Source organism: Macrobrachium rosenbergii, chromosome 1, assembly GCF_040412425.1.
Source record: "Macrobrachium rosenbergii isolate ZJJX-2024 chromosome 1, ASM4041242v1, whole genome shotgun sequence".
Lineage (NCBI taxonomy): Eukaryota > Metazoa > Arthropoda > Malacostraca > Decapoda > Palaemonidae > Macrobrachium > Macrobrachium rosenbergii.
Genome location: NC_089741.1, coordinates 58065964 through 58085963, shown reverse-complemented (window position 1 = coordinate 58085963; position 20000 = coordinate 58065964). Strand labels below are relative to the sequence as shown.

The following is a 20000-nucleotide window of genomic DNA, read 5'->3' as shown; positions in this document are numbered from 1 at the left end:
TATAAAGTAGTAGCATAACCGTAAATTGAGTGAATTAATAAGCAAAATAACACAAAAAAGGATTTAGAAATTCGTAGATAAAAGTGCTGATGGAAATATGAGTAGATCTAACTTTTAATTGGAGGCCGACGGAATGGGCAGACCTCATGCCTTTAACTAAACCAGGTATTTAATAAACTGGAAAAAGCTAACAGTTGGAAAAGTCACCTAAAAGAGACGCGCCATTTAAAGCAAAAGGAAGCAAAACAGTCAACCGGGTAAATCTAAAATAAAAATCAGACTTATCATTTATAGCAAAGGAAATCAAGTCAACAAAGCTTATAAATACTGAATAAAAGTCTAAAATTAGGACTTACAAAATTCCTGAAAGCAAGACTGATACGGATATCCGTATCTGTAACAAAAAAAAAAGAATATTATTCATATAAATGAAATCCGCTCATTAGAGCATAGAAACTTGATTTAAAAGGCTAAAAAACTTAGGACTTGTAAAGTTCACCAAAACACGAGTGATACGAAAAGCCTAATCTGTCAAAAAAAAAAAAATATCACTCAGCTCAGAGGAAACCGAGTCACGAAAGCATAGAAACACGAATTAAAAAAAAAGTGAAAAAATGACAAGTAAAATTCGCGAAAAGAAGAGTTCCACGAAAAGCCTAATCTGCAAAAAAAGAAAAGAAAAAAAGGAAGAAAAAGAAAAAGATAGGGGAGGGGAAAAGTGACATATCATTCAGCCAGAGGGAAGGGAACCGGATTTTCCGAACGAGAGTCAGTTTCTTTTAATATCGTCGACTGGTGAAAGTTTGGAACATGAAACTCCGTGAAAGCAGAGTGGGGTGGGGAGTGGGTGGAGTGGGTGGGTGGGTGGGAGTGGGCTGGATTTGGGCAGCGGGGAGAAGCAAACTTTCCCTTAGGGACGAAGATGAGGTTCATGAAGTTTTGGAACGATACCCACCATCCTGATAGGACCAAGAGCTCTCTCTCTCTCTCTCTCTCTCTCTCTCTCTCTCTCTCTCTCTCTCTCTCCCACCATCCTCCTATTTCGCCTTTTGCTCTCCTTTATTTTTCTCCCCTTTTTCTGCTTGTTTTTCTTTTACGTATTAACCTCATCTATCATTTCTTCTCTTATATTTTCTCTTTTCTCTCTCTCTCTCTCTCTCTCTCTCTTGGTTTCTCTTTCCTCTTATTTGACAGCATAGCCTATTTTTTCTCCCCCTCTTTTCTTTGTTTTATTTCAATTCTTTATTCACCTTTTTAACACAATCGCCTCTTTTACCCATTTTCTTATCTACTAATCTACTAGCTTTTCTCTCCTTCCATTCTCTCTTTTTTTTTTTTTTACACCGTCGCGTCTTCTATTTCTCCTTCACCAGTCTCTTTTTTCTTCCATTTCTCTTAAACTTTTACAATTTACATCATATCATTTCCTCTCTCCACTCTTTTACATCCCTGCCTTCCTTCTACACCTTCTCAACTTCGTCTCTTTTTGGCGTCTCCACTTGCTCTTTTTCCTCACTTTTCCACCTTTTTCCTCCCCATTTTCCTCCCTTTCCCCTCCGTCTCCTTTTTTTGTCCTTGTTCTTTTAACCAAGTTCATGTTTGAACCCAGAACCTTTGATCAGAGTAATTAACAGAATATATTGGAAATATGAAAAGGCAAAACAGATAAAAATGAATAAAGTGGTGGAACAGAAGGAACGACAAACAAACAAAGGCAGTGGACGAGATTGCCTCGTTATTACCTGAATGGAGTTTACAGGCAAACAAAAGGAAAGAATTAGAATAAGATACTATAAATAGGCGATAAAGGATTATAAATTACAGAGCTGGAAGTACTAACTTGCAATGCATGACACGTTATACAGTGTTTCAAGAAGCAATGATTCCGGGAACTTTGTTGAGCATTGACTCCGTAGTGAAGTTCTTATTTGAAGATAATCTTACCTTTAAAAAAATATGTATATATATATATATATATATATATATATATATATATATATATATATATATATATATATGGATGAATGTATGTATGCTTGTATGTGTGTGTGCGTGTATGTTCCAGCCTAACTCTGAAGTGCATTGAGCAATTTCAACCAAACTTGGTATACATATGACTTGCTATCTAAAAAAGAATACTGTGGGGGTAAGACATCACTAGCACCAAAGGCACCAAAGGGGGTGGGGGTGGGAAGGGCTTCCCTGAAACAGGGCTAGTTCTTATTGTAGATTTAGTAACTAAATAAACTCTACGGGTATATGTGACTTACTATCTGGAAAAGAATACTGTGGGGGGTAAGACATCACAGGCACCCAAGATGGGGGTGGGAAGGTGGGTGACATGTAAAAATAACCGAAAACGACAGATATTAGTATCTAATCCATAGTTTTCGAGGTCGCTGAGATAAATAGTGACGCTCCTGGTGCCCTTTAAGTCCAAGTTCAGCCCCGATAGGAATGAGGGGTAAGAAGGGATGAAATATAAAATGTCAAAAATGTTGTGCATTGTAATTGAAGCAACCATTTTAACAGGAAAGAGAGAGAGAGAGAGAGAGAGAGAGAGAGAGAGAGAGAGAGAGAGAGAGAGAGAGTGTTAGGGAGGAGAGAGAGAGAGAGTAGAGAGAGAGAGAGAGAGAGAGAGAGAGAGAGAGAGAGAGAGAGAGAGTAGGGGGGTGTCAGGGAGGAGAAAGAGGGAAAAGTGAGGGAGAGAGAGAGATAGACAGACAGAGAGAGTAGAGGGGGAGTTGGGGGGAGAGAGAGAGAGAGAGAGAGAGAGAGAGAGAGAGAGAGGGAGAAAGAGAATTTATCAATTGTCATTCAGAGTTTTCCAGGGCTGGTACCTGGATAAAAGGGACAGACAGCACTGTAATACCTGGTTAAAGTGGACAGACAGTGCAGTAGTACCCGGTTAAAAGGGACAGATAGCATAGTAATAGCTGGATAAAAGGGACAGTCACCACAGTATTACCTAGTTAAAGGTGACAGACAGTACAGTAAGACCTGGTTAAAGGTGTCAAACAGCACAGTAATACCTGGATAAAAGGGACAGACAGCATAGTAATACCTGGTTAAAGGGGACGGACAGCACAGTAATGTCTGGTTTAAGGGGAAAGACAACATAGTCATACTTGGATGAAAGGGACAGTCGCCACAGTAATTTCTGGATAAAAAGGACGGTTATCACAGTAACACCTGGATAAAAGGAACAGACAGCACAGGAGTACCTGGATAAAAGGGAGTCACCACAGTGATTTCTGGATAAAAGGGACAGTCACCACAGGAATACCTGTCAGTTCACCCACGGCTGTTCGAAGGGTAAACGTTTGAATGAAAAAAGTAGAACTGTCAGTCGGATTGTCAACACAAACCCCTCTCCCTCTCCCTTCTCCTTCCCTTCCCCTTCCCCCTCCCCTTCCCTTTTCCATACTCCTCCCCATCTCCTTTCGCCCTCCCCCTTCCCCTACATGTAGACTATCATTCAGAGTTTTCCTGGGCAGAGCCGGCTTGGTCAGCTAGTATTCATATAAAATCACGAGGTTTCCTTTCCTGCTCTATTAATAGCCATCCATATGTAAAGTAAAACTAAGTAACTAAGCTGCCATCATGCTTTGAAGTCATGCCGACACATGGCAGAACTGTTGAACATGAGCCAAGAATCCTGGCAGTTGGGGAATACAGTCCGCATAGTGTTTTCTTGGCTAGGCCTACTGTAGGCATATTAGATGTTCTTTGCACTGTCTCCTTGAAGCTCTCCACCTTATTCCACAATGACATACTAGAATTTTTCCTCCTCATTTATGCATAAATTCTTCTGATCAGTCTATTAAGGATGGTAGCCCCATTCCACACTAGTCCTCTCATTCCTTTAATCACCTTACCACATTCGCAGGCTCCCTTTGGCTAACGGCATGTGCTGGCATAAGACCAACTGAATCTAAATCATCCAGTTAACACTACTAGATAATAAATATGATGTCCTTTCGGTGACCCCAGTAATGAGACGGGTCCGATTTAGCGCTGTCTGTCGGAGGTTCGCGTTCGATCTTTTTTGAAATGTTATTTTTTCTTTTATTTATTAGTAAATGTTATTTGGTCATTTCTACACATCTCTTTGTGTGTCCAAAATCCGTAAACATCAATTAACTGTCGAAAAGTCTAAAGGTCAGATGCAGCCCGTGAAAAACATGCCCGACGGCCTGGTGGAGCTGACATGTTTATATTTATTTTGTGATATCTATGGCGTAGACGACTGTTTGTTTTCAAGTTGTTGTCAGATGAGTCACGGAGTAATAAACAAAGTCTGCAAAGGCAAGGAATCTCTTCTTCTTACTCAATTGTCTTTTAGGGACAACCACAAGTGTTTTTATTTATCTTTATCATTATCTAATTTCATTCATTATCATTCGCATCTTGTAAATGGAAAAATCTATCAGATACCTTTTTTCATTAGAATTTTAAAGAATATTATCTTCCATTCGCGCATCCTTCTGAATAACGGCCATGATTTACGAGTGGTGTTTTTCTGATTGTTTTCTGGGTCATAATTGTTTAGTCGGAAAGTTATTGAAGAATAAATTCAGATTTTATAAAATGCCAGCATGTCGTGGTTGCTAAGGCTCTGCTAATTACTAATAATAGAATTGTATCCCTAATTAAGTATTGATCTTTACCAAGACTATTTTAAAGATAGCTGACTTTATTTGCTAGTTTAATAAAGCCTAAATTTCCAGAATCATACTGTTGTTGACTTGATAGCACTATCTCTCTATATACATACATACACACACGCAGACACACAAACATTTATATATATTTATATATATTATATATGTATATATATACATATATACATACATACAAAGACCAGTTGCAGCTTACACGATGCCAACGAAAAATGTTACTAGAAAAATATACAAATAAATTGAAACAATTCCCAAAGCCTTTCGAGTAAAATGTCATGTCTGTAAATTCCCACTGAAAAAATGTCGAATGATTAGAATATTCGCTCAAAAGGATAGTAAAGAAACTAATTTTAATAGAGTGATAGCATTCTTCATTTGGTTTATGTGCAAGTGGATTATTGGGATTATACTACTCAACCTGAAAATGGAGATAAGGTTATTTACTTTACTCTTCAGAAAACTACAAATGTAACAAAAATAAACTACCTTTTCATACGGGACTCCTCTTTGCTGTTTGGAATTATCATGGATGAAAAATAAGTAACAAGTATTTGTCTATTTGTTTTTTATTTCATGACTTCATCGATCACTCATCACCAGTGAAATCTCTTGACTTGGAAGCTGCCACATGATCAGGAAGTCAACTCACTCTCTCTTTCTTCTTCCCCTTCTTCTTCTCCTTCCAGATGGAGAAGATCGTGGAGCAGATGCAAGCGGAAGAGACGGGGGTTCCGGTGAAAACTGTCAAGAGCTTCATGACAAAAATTCCTTCAGTCTTCACTGGAGGAGAGCTGGTCAGTTGGATGATGAGGAACCTCGACGTGGAAGATCAGAGTAAGTTTTCTTGTGGAATAAATCTATTCAAAAACTGGAATAGGCAATTTCATGCACGAAAGCCGATGCTAAGTAAGTTCTTGGCCGATACTAAGTAAGTTCTTGGACTACACTAGGTAAGTTCTTATCAGTAAACATTTGCTAAAGAACTGGATTTCGCAACGGCTTTGTAAAACAAAGAAATGATCCCTCGTTTAATATCATTTTTCAGTCTCTATGACCGTTATCATACAAAAGCATAGCAATAATTATAACTTACTTTCTATTTTTGACAGAAATAATAGTTTGACTTCTTTCTCTCCCTTTACAACCCATTGCTCGAGCTATGCTGCCCAACTTTTATTGACAACTTTATTCTTATGTCAAGGGGAACTTTGAAGCTGACGGCAGCCTTAGTTTGATTGGTTGATTGATGGAAGGTACACTGACATTCTGGCGGCTCTGGTCTGAAAAAAGTTACTGATGTTGGTGGATTTATCTCTTGATGCCTTAGATTGAGGACGAATACACAATTCGGGGGGAAGTTGACGGTAAATGCTTCACAGTTTCGAGGCAAAGAGGAGGAAAAAGTATTGCAAGCTGAGAGCCAAATGTTTTGCCCTGGGATTAAGAAAGTGCCGAGGATAAGTCTTAGCTGGTCTTTTGGTTATAGCAATACCGTAGTGTTACATAAAAGCAGTATTTGAAAACACCACAGGTTAACAGGAAGCTTTCGTATTAAAAACGAAAGCTATTAGTAGTCATAGAATAAATAAATAATTTTCAACATATAAATCAATCAACATTAGAACAATCTTTCTGATAGGAGATTAGCTTTTGATCTAGTTCAAGGATGGGATAATATAACCCCATTCGGCAATAGACATACATGAAGGGAGAATCTGCTGCAAATAGAGTTCATCAAACAACAGACCCCAGTTCCTTTGAAGAATGGGACATAAACATATGATTCGTCTTACTTATTAGCAAAATGATGTCTTCCACCACTATTTCTCAGTTTATTTTGGGAACATGAGGGCTTATGATATCAGGATTAGAATTTCTTTGAGCCTCAATTGATTACTGACTTCAACCGAGTTCATTATAAATTCTTAAAATGTGATATTTACCTCAATAATGCTCGATGTACATGCTAAAATTGATCATCTGTGAATTAAGGCCTTTTACTTATATCTTTCAGGCATACCCCGAAGACATCTTTGGTACTATATGCCCTTACAAAATACTGAAAAATAATAAGAAGTGATAGAGGCAAAACTTTGGATGAATTTACCTAAAACTAAAAGTCTTAAACAGTTTTTGGGAAAAATAGACTAAAATGACAATTATGTATATCAAATTCCCTGAGGTATCACTGAAAACAAGACAATGAACAAAAGTGACTAAAAACATAACTGACAGACTCAACAGAAAATAAGTTTAAAGGTAGTTTGCAAGGGGAGGAAGTAGAGAAGCACTTGGGAATCTGAAGCTTTAGAAAAACAAAGATCACTTACTAATAACTCCTTGAATTTCTTTGAGAAGTTACCCATGTCAAGCCACCTCTTCTCACGTTTACCCTGGGAATTGGTAATCCTCCCTGTTACACACTTCAGTGACTTTTTCATTGCTTCTATCCTCAAGCTTTGGCATTCTCCTCTTACTTCCGTTTCTCTTGATTCCTGTGACCTTCATTCCTTGAAGATGCAGAAACGCTTTCTTCGTGGTTAATCACTACTCCTTCCTCTTCCTTTTCCACTTTCATGCTTTCTTCGGGTCTGGGCAAGAAAGGGCATTAGGTTACCCGTTCATGTGCCTTGGCTTTTAAGATATATATTAAATCACGAGAAAAATTTGCTCATGCAAAATAATTAATACAGGCAATTCGAGCTGTTAAATGTCCACGGGTAGGAAAATTAAGGAGAGCCAGGGTTTACCTGAGCAACTGGATAGACTCAAAGATTATCTTGATAGACAAATGAAAAGAGTAAAAAATATTCTAGATAAATAGAGAGAATCAAAGTTTTACCAAGATAAAATTAGAGAGTAAAGGAATACCTAAATAAATGGGTAGAGTCAAAGGTTATCTAAATAACAAGACAGTCAAAGATTATCTAAATAACAAGAGTCAAAGATTATTTAGATAAATGGTGAAATAGGCCCATGTTGCTCAGTTTTCTCAGAATCATTCTGAAGAAGAGCATGCTTATAATGAAGCCTAAAATTCGAGCACTTGACAGCAAACCATAAGCAAAAGTAAAAATGCAAAGAGACATATAATTACCCTGCCTCCCTCCTTCAAAAAATACTTTTCATAAATATGGTATATTTGTCGAAAAAAATTTGATTTTTTCAGCAAATATTTGTAACAGACTGATAATATTCAAAATAAAGACGCGACGAGATGAACCAGAAACTGATCGTGAATTGAATTCAAATCCTCGGAATTGTGATTAGTATTACAAGAAGTGTTTATCCAGATTGAATTATGGATACTAGTATCACACAGTAAATTTATAATTAGAACTACTACATTTTTGTATTACCTTTGCCAAGTTAATCCCCTTATTGACTTACTCAATAATAATAATAATAATAATAATAATAATAATAATAATAATAATAATAATAATAATAATAATAATAATTAGCCAATGAAGTATTGCACTCTCGACCGTAACAAAAATAGAGATGAAGTGAAAAAAAGAGATAGAAATAAATATGTACACATTTCGGCCGTAGAATCACTATCTTCCTCAAGACGGATATTGCTGGAATATTTGGAGACTACAGTTTCATCCTTTTCTCCTATATGGGTTTCTGGCTATATACATGTATGTATGTATGTATATATATCTACACACACATATATATACATATTTAAATATATGCAATTATATATATACATATACATATATATACATAATATATACATATATAAATATAATATAAATGTATATATATATATATATTATATACATACATATACATATATGTATATATCAATATTTATATATACACACATTTATATACATATATCTATATCTACCTACAGTCTATCTGTATCTATCTATCTATCTATATATAGATAGATAGATAGACAGATAGATAGATAGATAATAAGTCTACCGGCCAAGGTATATCGAACAACTTAAAAACAAAAAAGGTAAAATAGTATTTAGAAGTGGACCTTGTGGCGTCAATATGAAGTGTACACTATCTGATTGACTGATGTGTTTACAGATGAGGCGTTGCATCTCGCCCACCTCATGGCTGCTCATGGCTACTTCTTCCCCATCGACGACCATGTCCTCACCGTCAAAAATGACTCGACTTTCTACAGATTTCAGGTAAGATATCTTGGTTTTATAAGACATGCTCTTTTGGTACGACATGCTCTTAGATGGCAGAAATTTAATACGAGGTGTGTTCATGAGGTGGTCTTTGATGTGATATTCAGTGTTGATGACATGGAGACTTGATTTGTCATAATGATGACATGCTGATCTGCGGTGACGTGCTATTTTGATACGACATTCTGTTTTAGATGACATGGCGGTTTCATATGACATGCTATTTTGCTATGACAGGGTTATTTCAAATATGTCTTTGTGTTTGATGATGACGAGGTAGTTTTCATGCTGAACTGATATAACATGATGTTTTGATATGGTTGTTTTGATACGTATCGGTAATTTAGTCTGAAAAGAGAAGTTTTATGTGACACGACATGACTTGACATGCTGACTTGGTTTGGCATGCTATTTTGATATGACATGCTATCAGAGATAACATGGTCTTTTGATATGATATGAGCTTTTGTTTTGACGGGGTTATCTGGCGTAGTGTGGCGATTTGGTATGACAAGTTGTAATGATTTGTCAAATCAAAGTTTTATCATAACTTGACTCTGTGACTTAATATTGCGTATGACTAGACTTGCTGAATGGCCATGGCAATTATGATACGCTTACAGAATAGAAGGAACCAAACTGGTAATGCAAGTTGAATTTATACGCAATGTCATTTGAAATGATATACTTCTCTAAAGAGACTTTCTGATTTGTTACGTACTTTCATATACAATGGTTGTATATACATACTCTTTCTCTTTGCTATGTATTTCTTTTTATTTATGGGTAATGTAACGATAGTCATAGTAATAATAATGATGATAATAATAGTAATGTTAGCAACCATTATTATTATCCCCAATAGTGCTTACGGTTCTTTGGAAACTTAGTGAATAATACTTTTAATTTCTGGATGTTATTATGATAGTAATAACAGCAATAATACTGATAGCAAAAACAATACTAGTAATCATTATTAATATTTTCCCAATTATTGCTGTTACTTCCATGGAAGCTTAGTGAATAATATTAGTCATAATAATTCTCTCATTACACCCATCTATCAAAGTTTGTTCTTTGGTATTAGGTACGTTATTTAAAGTAAAATCAGACATTCACTGAGGCATATGTGTCTGTTTCAGTGTTTGCTTATGTTATCAGAGAGGTGCTATCTGGCAAAACTTCCACAATAGTCTGTATGTAATTAAGATGTATTAAAGGCAATTGCTAGTTTTATAAATTAGTATATATGAACATGATTATTTACTCTGCTTCTGATTTCCCCAGACTCCGTATTTTTGGCCCTCCAATTGCTGGGAACCGGAGAATACAGATTACGGTAAGGTTAAGACATTGTTCCTTCTTTGTTAAATTGTTCTCTTAAAATCTCATGGTAAATTTAAATATGCAAATATCTTGTTAGGTATATCATTTTCTTGGCACCAAAATGTATGTATGTATGCGTGCATGTATGTATGTATGTATGTAAGTATCTACTGTATATATGTGATTTTTTGTAGGTTGTTCGCCGTTACTATGTATATATATACATACATACATACATATATATATATATATATATATATATATATATATATATATATATATATATATATATATATATATATATATATATATATATATATAACATACATACACACACACGCACATATATATATATATATATATATATATATATATATATATATATATATATATATATATATATATATATATATATATATATATATATGTGAGGGTTTAACAAAATATATTTAAAACTTATTTGCCTTGTGTATATTTTATACCTAAATACACACACAAGCGAACACACACACGCACATATATATACATATGTGTGTGTGTATTTAGGTATAATACATATACGAGGAAAATAATAAGGTTCAAATATGTTTTCGTCCAAACTCACATCCATATACATCATATAGATCCATATCTTAGCTTGCAACATCTGCATTTATTGAATCTAATCGAAGGTTGAAATTTATTTACAAGTCCTAATTTCATAAGCAGTCAATTTCCAAATTTGTCCCAAGAATTTCAACAATTTAGTAAGAAATGATAATCCCAGGAAGAAAGAGAGAGAAAGAGAGAGAGAGAGAGAGAGAGAGAGAGAGAGAGAGAGAGAGAGTCTGACCTTTATACTTTACGTCAGTCACCTGTTTAGGATCATATGTCTATACAGCCATTAACGATGATTAGAAGAAACTGTTGTGAGACAGGCGACGGAGGCTAGGAAAAGAAAACATAAAGTAGAGAGAGAGAGGAGAGAGAGAGAGAGAGAGAGAGAGAGAGAGAGAGATTTCCAGTATTTTCACTCTCAGACTTCATGTGAGAGAGAGAAATTTCTTATCTTCTCGCTCATTAGGACGCTGGTTCAATTATGTCCCTCCGAAAATGAGAGAGAGAGAGAGAGAGAGAGAGAGAGAGAGAGAGAGAGAGAGAGAGAGAGAGAGAGAGAGAGAGGGTTATTTTGTTCTTACTCTTAGGGAAATTCTATTCTCTAATCTATCTTTCCAAAGCGCAAAGAGAAAAAGAGAGAAAGGAAAAGACATTTCTTATCTTCCATATTCCTCCACACTGGTTCAGTTTTTATCCTTTTCAGAAATGAGAGAGGTTTCTAGTATTTTCACTCTCAGACTTCATGAGAGAGAGAAATTTCTTGTCTTCTCGCTCATTAGGACGCTGGTTCAATTATGTCCCTCAGGAAAATGAGAGAGAGAGAGAGAGAGAGAGAGAGAGAGAGAGAGAGAGAGAGAGGGTTATTTTGTTCTTACCCATACGGAAATGCTATTCTCTAATCTATTTTTCCAAAGCACAAAGAGAAAATGAGAGAAAGAGAGGGACATTTCCTATCTTTCCATTCCTCCGGACACTGGTTCAATTTTATCCTTTCCAAAATGAGAGAGAGAGAGAGAGAGAGAGAGAGAGAGAGAGAGAGAGAGAGAGAGAGCCGGTTATTTTGTTCGTATACGGAAATTCTATTCTTTAATCTATCTTTACAAAGCACAAAGAGCGAATGAGAGAAAGAGAGACTTTTCTTATCTTTCTGTTCCTCCGGACACTGGTTCAATCTTATCCTTTCCAAAATGAGAGAGAGAGAAAGAGGAGAGAGAGAGAGAGAGAGAGAGAGAGAGAGAGAGAGAGAGCTGGAGATTTCTTAAACGCCCTCCAACCCCATCAACAAAACCTAACCTCACGAACCCCTGTGAAGACTGGCGAGACAGGTATTTATTTTTAGGAGGCTCTTGTTAGGAAGTAAAAGAAGATTTTAAAAGTTACAGGACGGAGGGAAACAAGATGCTGGATTATCATGACGCGAGTTTTTTCCTCCTGTCCAATTCGCCTTAGTCCCGGCTGCCTGTCCGTCCCTCCGTCCGTCCGTCCGTCCGTCCGTCTGTTTGTGACTTGCGTTGTCACGTCTCCTACGCCTGTCGCTTGTTTCCCGTGTACCTGGGTGAAATTATTTGGGTAATCCCGTTTTTATCGCGGAGGACAAGGCATTCAGGATTAGGCATAATTCAAATACGCTTCATTCGTCATCTAGAGCCTTTAATTTCCGGCCGAAGAGAAAAAAGGAGACTCGTGACACGAGGTTTATAAAGCGAGGAAGAAAGTTTGGGACAAAACAGGATGGCGCCCGAGAGAGAGATTTGCCGAAGGAACCAATTCAAGTCTAATGACTTAACCTAAGCCTTTTAATCAGGCTAGGCAGCAACATCGTCAAAATACGCGTTAAAGGTAATAAGGATGATGGAAAGATAAACACGGACTGGAGGCCGCGGGGGGAAAAGAGTTAGAGGTTAATCTCGTAAACAGTCAACGGAGGGACTACACTACAGAATACGGAAGAGGAATGACAGAGTGGAACGATGATATATTTACGTGTGTAGCTCCGAGGAATAGGTGGTTTTAGTAAACAGCAATAAGCAAGGGTAAGAAAAGAGAAATTTGCTGGGACCAGATGGGACAAGTATGCGGCGTTGCCAAGTCATGGGAGTAGGAGGTTTGGCACAGTGGCGCTCAAGCCTGTTCGATTTGCTCTTAAAGGAGAAACTTCCACCGCCTGGGATGACGACCATGGGTTGGTGGCAACGCCGCACTACCTCCCTGGGCCTCTACACACGCACGCACATACACACACATACACGCACACACACACACGCGCGCACACACTCACGCACGCACACACATTCGGTGGAAATGGCTGCAGAAAGCGCCAACGATTTTCGCCTGTAGGCAATGGAAAATCCGAAAATCAGTAAAAGAAACGCCGTAATCCGGAATAACAGGCGGGCGTTGATAACTCCTACCGCCTCCTACCCCACACCCTTCCTTCTCAGGAAGCGCGGAATCTCGGGACATGTAGGTCAGAAATATACGTTACGTGGCCAGGAACATTTTGCAGGGATCTCAGAGGCCACAGTCCCAGTTTTTCACTTCCCTTCGCCTTATTCGTTCCTGAACCATCTGCTGGGGATGCTAGCGGCCATGACCTCCATCACGGAGGAGGCCTTGCCCTGCTGCCGGGAAAACCCTGCCTTTGACCTCCCCGGCCGGAGGTGAAGGCGATTTATACGGCCGACTCTCCAGTCATGACCTTGAAAGTCAAGATGGAGGACGGGGCCTGTCCAAGAGACGCCGAAGCAGCTACATTTGGCTGTTCAGACAGACGATTCCCCTGAATGAACGGCGGTTGGCCTCAGGTTCTTCGGTCTAGGGTCGAGAATCTAGACAGCATAAATAAAGGGGAAATTTAAAGGTTAAAGCGACTAAGTTATAATCGATAATGGGAATCTGTCGACTACTATGAAATATCCAAGGTAGACAAATATGGGAATGGAAGAATTGGGGAGAAGTAATGGAAAAACCTTGTCCGATGAATCGATGTGGCGCTTTCGGTTTCCTGCCACGTCGGCCTTTACACCACACATATTTTCAACAGTTTTATATACACATACATACATACATATACATATATACATATATATATATATATATATATATATATATATATATATATATATATATATATATATATATATATACACAACTATCTATCCATCCATTTATATATATATATATATATATATATATATATATATATATATATATATATATATATATATATATATATATATATATATATATATATATATATATATTCATATGTATGTACGTATGAGGGCATCAGGGCCTGATAAGACACAGAAGAAGGCTGTATGTCCTTCAAAGGTATTTAGTAAATTTGCTTTTGTAAATTAAAGAATCTGGATTTCTAAAGTATCCCGTCTTATTTGCACTTAACTTTGAGTAGTTATACAGTACATTTGTGAATATGATATATAGATATAGGAAGATATATATATATATATATATATATATATGTAAAAACCATTAATAGGTATTAAGAGATGGAAAACGCAATGTGTTTACAAAATTGCGGGCAACATTGGCACTGGGTCCCCTCTTATGAAACAAAATCTCAGTCTGACGGTTTTGGGCTGCGCGTTCTTGACTCGTAATTCGGGGGTAGATCCGAAAGCGAGAAGAAATTATCCAGAAAATGTCTGCCAACTTTATTATTCCTTTCGGGGGAAAAGTTGGAGCGATTTGTCTTTTCAGGAGAAAGACCAGACTGGAAGAACAACTGCTGATCGTGATTCGAATCTTAAAAAGAGACGTTCGACTGAATTTGGGAAGAAGAAGAAGTAAAGTAACATCCCAGCGTTAGATGACGCTTCGCCGTTCGTTCGCTTTCTGTCTGCTCGGAATCAAAATCTAAACGAGCTTCGAGGTGTTACTGGTTAGAAACCTGGAGACCTTCCTTTATCTTTGTTTTCGCTTGTAAGAAATTTGAAGGAATTCGAAACTTATTCGCTGATTTCTTTTCCATTGTGACTAAAAGATCGTCTAGTGTATCTTCAATATTTTCAGGAAAACATTAAGAGATCAGTGGTTGAAATTTATTATTTTTTCCGAGAAAATTTCAAAGGTCATTGTGAAAATACCCTTTTTCCTGCAAAAAATGTAAAAGGACGTTGTGATGAATGCATTCCTTTTTCTGCTAGACATTAAAAGGTCATTGGGTTTTTTTTACTCTTTTTGTCTGTAAAAATTAAAAGGTCTTTGGTACGATTTTTTCTACTAAAGATAAAAGGTCCCCCACTTACACTTATTTTTGTTCTCCGCAAAGTATCAAGATTTGGTTCCGTAAAATTCGAGGATTTTGTCCGCTAAAAAATTTAAGATTGCATGGACGGCCTTGTAGTCAGTCTGATAGAAATGAAAGTCTATCCGGTAAAATTTAGTTTTGTCTTCAGGCTTATTCGGTAGAGTTTTAATTATTGTTTGCTGTATGGTAGAGACTTTCTTCAAAATTCATCGCTAGTCTGTTAGAATTCGGGATTTATTTGAGTGGGTTTACAGTTTTTTTAAAAATAAATACTGAACGATAATTCGCAGGAATTCCTATGTTGTCTGATAGATATTCAGATTTTTGGGGGGCTAGAGATTGCAACATTCATCACAAGAATTGGCAATTTCTTTGTTGGACAGTAGGATTTCTTTCGATAGACTTGAAAGCTTTGTCTAAGAGAAATGGGAAGACTGTCTGGTTGAACTGATAACTTTACTAGAAATTAAAGGCCCTCTCTCATTAAAATGCACATTTTTTCTTCTGTGACCCAAAGACCTGTTCATAAGACTTCATAGTCTTTTGTGTCAAAAATAAAACCTTCTTCTTTAGAAGTTATATTTGTCAAAGGTTCTTGCTTTAGAGGCCATTTCTTTAGAAGGTGTTGCATTGTCTGCTAAAAATTGTAAACTTGTTCATAAGATTTTACAGTTGCCGTCCGCTGGACATTAAAAATTCATTGTAACTGAAAATATTTTCACGAGAGAACTGTTAAGTTTCATTGCCAATGTTTAATATATAATTCTTATCTCGTTAAACCACTTACGATAATGTTAGCAATAATAACCATATATAGAAAGCAATGCGTTTCCACATATTTTTTCAGTTTGTAACACTAACAAAATCGATGGCTTCTATATAAGCATGCAAAATGAAGGTGCCTTGACTTGAGCTTCCGGTCTGTACAATCAGGAAAATCCATATCTAAATCCTTTATATTATTTATCGCCATTTATGACGGTTTTGGTACAATAATAATAATAATAATAATAATAATAATAATAATAATAATAATAATAATAATAATAATAATAATAATAATAATAATAATAATAATAATAATTTCTTTGACAATGTGTTGGAAGTTGTGAGCTTGAGAGTCAACAGGTTTTATAAGGGTCCCTTATGATCAGCTTCTGATACGTTTGATTTCTGTTCCATACTTCCGCTTTTGTCACGTTGCCACTCTGGGTTTACTATTTATTTTGGGAAGAGAAGTCAATTAAAAATTTTTTTTTCGATGTGAAAAAGCATAAACCGGCTAATTAATTTTGTTTTGTTTCTTCACCATTATGAAAAAACAAAAAAATGACAGGACCTAAACTTCAAAAGTTTTGTGGCAAAAACGTCTCTTTCCCATAACTTCTAAAGGTCCAGAAGCGTAATAGAAAATACTTGGGGTACAGAGGAATGTCTCTTTCACAAAATAGATCAAGAGTTAACGTTCGATGATAAAGAACAACACAAAAGCCCCACTGCATTAGTACTGATGAAACTAGTGTATAACTGAATGTATAACTGAATGAGAGACATCAAAACTGAAACCTGCACGTCATCGGAGGAAAACTGCTTACAAGGGAAGTTCACTGGATATATAAAAAGATATCCTGCAGCTGTCTGTAGAATCTATAAATAAGTGAAAGAAAATTAGAGATGTATGAAGGATGGACCTGCAAGTACAAGGAGATGTATTTCTTTGTAAAATTTATTTTCACAAATTCACAGACAATAATGTTCAGGCATATCTAGGTAAATTTGAAGGCTCAAGTCATAGATTAAATCTTATTTTGTTTGCTTGTTTCCCCGTCAGTCCGTTTGCAAATGTGTCACCTCTTGTTCATGTTTAATATTTTACATTTTTAACTTCTTTGTGCTAGCGAAAGCTTCAATGTGACAAAGAGCGAATTGTTTTTAAATTCGTCATAACTGTTTGCAAAAAGTAACAAGTAAAAAATGCGTCGAAGTTTCTTAGGCGCAATCGAGTTTCCTGCACACCGCATAATGCTGTATGAAACTATCTTAGCCGCGGCCCATGCAAATTTCAGCATATGGCTGGTTGTGGCTTTATGTTTAGCGTTCCTGGTGACGCATGATCATAACTAACTTCCAATGTCTTAAAGTAAAATAAAAACTACTGAGGCTAGAGGCTGCAATTTGGATGTTTGATGATTGGAGGGTGATGATCAACATGCAATTTACCAGCCCTCCTAGCCATTGAGGTGGACAGAAAGCACACTGTCCGTCCGTATTTTTCTCTGTCCGCCCGCGGCTAGAGGCTATAAATCAACTCAATAGCTTTCTTTTACAGAAAACTAAAAAAAGCAAGAACACTGAAGGGTAGTGGTGAAATCCATATCTGCCAATAATGCAATGAAAGAATTAGATTAGAGATGGTTCCATTCTGGCTTCTCTTCTGCATAAAACCTTGCTGTTTCTCTTATCACAATTTCGTATCTTTATTACTTTATTTCCTATTTGTTGGACGCTCACAAAAATATATCATGACGACACTAGGATAAGCTTGTCAGATGATAAGGACTAGATAAAAAGAATATCTTAGCATTTCAACTGCGTGAAGGTCACTAAAGATAAGTCAAGCAAATGAAATTTTTCACAACTACAACTAGTCTGTCATTTGTTGACTGTATGAACCGCTCATTATCCCTCCTTGGAGCTGTCTGCGACGGCGAGATTAGCTCAGGTGTTACTTCTCAGCAGCTTTACTCTGGGTGCCAAACAGAGCCAGTGGTCTGATGTTGGCCATTGACCAGAGTCAGCACTCTTAAACGATGTTCTCAAGCTTTTGTCATGATCTGCGTTCTCTGTCTATTTTCTTACTTGAGGTTCACTCAAACTTTTTTTCATTAATTAGCAATGTAATTCAGTTTTTTCTTTTTTGTTTCTGTGATTTATACGTTCAGCTTTATTTTTTAAAATATTGATGGCCTATTATCTTTTAGACGTTCTTTTTCATCTTTGGTTTCAGAGAACTTCTGTATCGTGATCACTTGTCATTAAGGAGTCATTGTCGCTTGCAATTTTCATCTTAGTTTCGCCACTGTATCATTAACGTATATGACTTTCTTAGTATCAAAAGTACAAAATACAAAAGTTTGAAGCAGTAATGAAACAGCCAAGCCTCTAATGAAATGATGAAAATAGATAAAAGTGTAATGATTTAGGTCGAACGTCTTAATGTCGGGATCTAATTTTTGTGGCTCAAATCTAGAACGCCTCTACATTTGCAGTCTCCTCATGTCTTTTAGTTTAGAATTTAGGTTTTCTATATACATACATACATACATACATATATACACATCTACAAATACATTCATATACAGTATATATATATATATATATATATATATATATATATATATACATATATATATATATATATATATATATATATATATACATATATATATATATATATATATATATATATACATATATATATATATATATATATATATATATATATATATATATATATATATATATATATATATATATATATACATATATATATATTAGTATATATATACGTATATATATATATAATATATATATATATATATATATATATATATATATATATATATATATATATATATATATATATATATATATATATACACACACACACACACACACATGCAAGATGCGCACACACACACATATATATATTATATATATAAATGTAAATATCTATCTATTTATATACATATGTATGTATGTATATTGAAAACCTGGTATCCTTAACTAAAAGACGCGAGGAGACTTCTGAAATGTTGAGGCGTTCTAGAGTTGAGCCACAAAAATTAGATCCCGACATCAAGACGTTTGACCTAAATCATTACATTTTTATTTATTTTCATCATTCCATTAGAGGCTTGGCTGTTTCATTACTGCCTCATACTTTTGTATTTTGTACTTTTAATACTAAGTAAGTCATAGATATTAACGATATAGTGATGAAACTAAGATGAAAACTACAAGCGATAATGACAAGCGATGATGATGCAAAATTTGTTATTATTCGATGATACTAAAGACAAAAAAGAACAAGTCTGAACATAATAGGCCTTCTATATTTTATAAGATAAAGCTGAACGTATAGACCACGAAGCATGCTAGGTAAGTGATAAGTCTTTAGGGCTTGTTCATTGTCAATTTACATACATTTATGAAATATATTTATTAAGTGGAAATTTAAAACGAACATGTTCTTACTTTTTTGGGGCAATCTATTCGCAAGTGACAGGAGTTTCAATCTAACACAACGTCATGTTATTGGACCTGGCCATTAATCTACGGGTTTCTCCCACCACATTTTACTTAAGACGTGCTTTCAGAGTAATCTTGGATTAAAGCGTAAAATTCCATCATCAATCGTTATTTCTATGTTTACTCGTTTAAACCTAGTTTATTGCCCAGAATAATATGATTATGCTGAGGATATGGCTCCAGAAAAGTCTCTCTTTCTGTGTTTCCCATTACTTCTTTCTCGTGAACACCAAATTCTTTGGAAGTTTGAATTTCAAGTCAATGGGCCATGCTGACTTCTTCCATATGAATAGGGTTCATGTTCTGAATAATAATAATAATAATAATAATAATAATAATAATAATAATAATAATAATAATAACAGAATGTCATCCACCACAACCTTTTAACTAGTATATACATAATTCACTACCTAGGTCATCATAGGTCACCTGAGGCATAATGTGTTTTAAGAGAGCGCTGTTCAGCATCCAAAATCAGGTGGTCCACAATTCCTGTCTTAGTAACTGTATGATATCTGGGGTTACTAAAGCTAGATAATTCGTAAAATCAAGGTAGACCGAGTATTAATTGGGTTGCAAAGGTAATATAAACTTTGCAATTGCTACACGCATGTCTCCAATTTTAGCAGTGGGGATGTAAAA

General features: G+C 35.8%; 1 protein-coding gene across 7 annotated transcripts in view; it reads left to right on the top strand.

Moving 5' to 3' along the window:
- Nucleotides 1-20000, top strand: part of LOC136838704 (regulator of G-protein signaling 7-like) — a 187863-nt gene that overhangs the window by 113346 nt on the left and 54517 nt on the right. For all 7 annotated transcript variants that reach the window (XR_010853092.1, XR_010853093.1, XR_010853090.1 and 4 more), the window contains 3 exons: nt 5369-5516; nt 8739-8845; nt 10136-10187. Coding sequence is in view for 3 of the 7 variants with exons in the window: in XM_067104135.1 (XP_066960236.1) it covers nt 5369-5516; nt 8739-8845; nt 10136-10187 (307 nt within the window). In the remaining 4 variants the exon portion in view is untranslated. The remainder of the gene's footprint in view (nt 1-5368; nt 5517-8738; nt 8846-10135; nt 10188-20000) is intronic.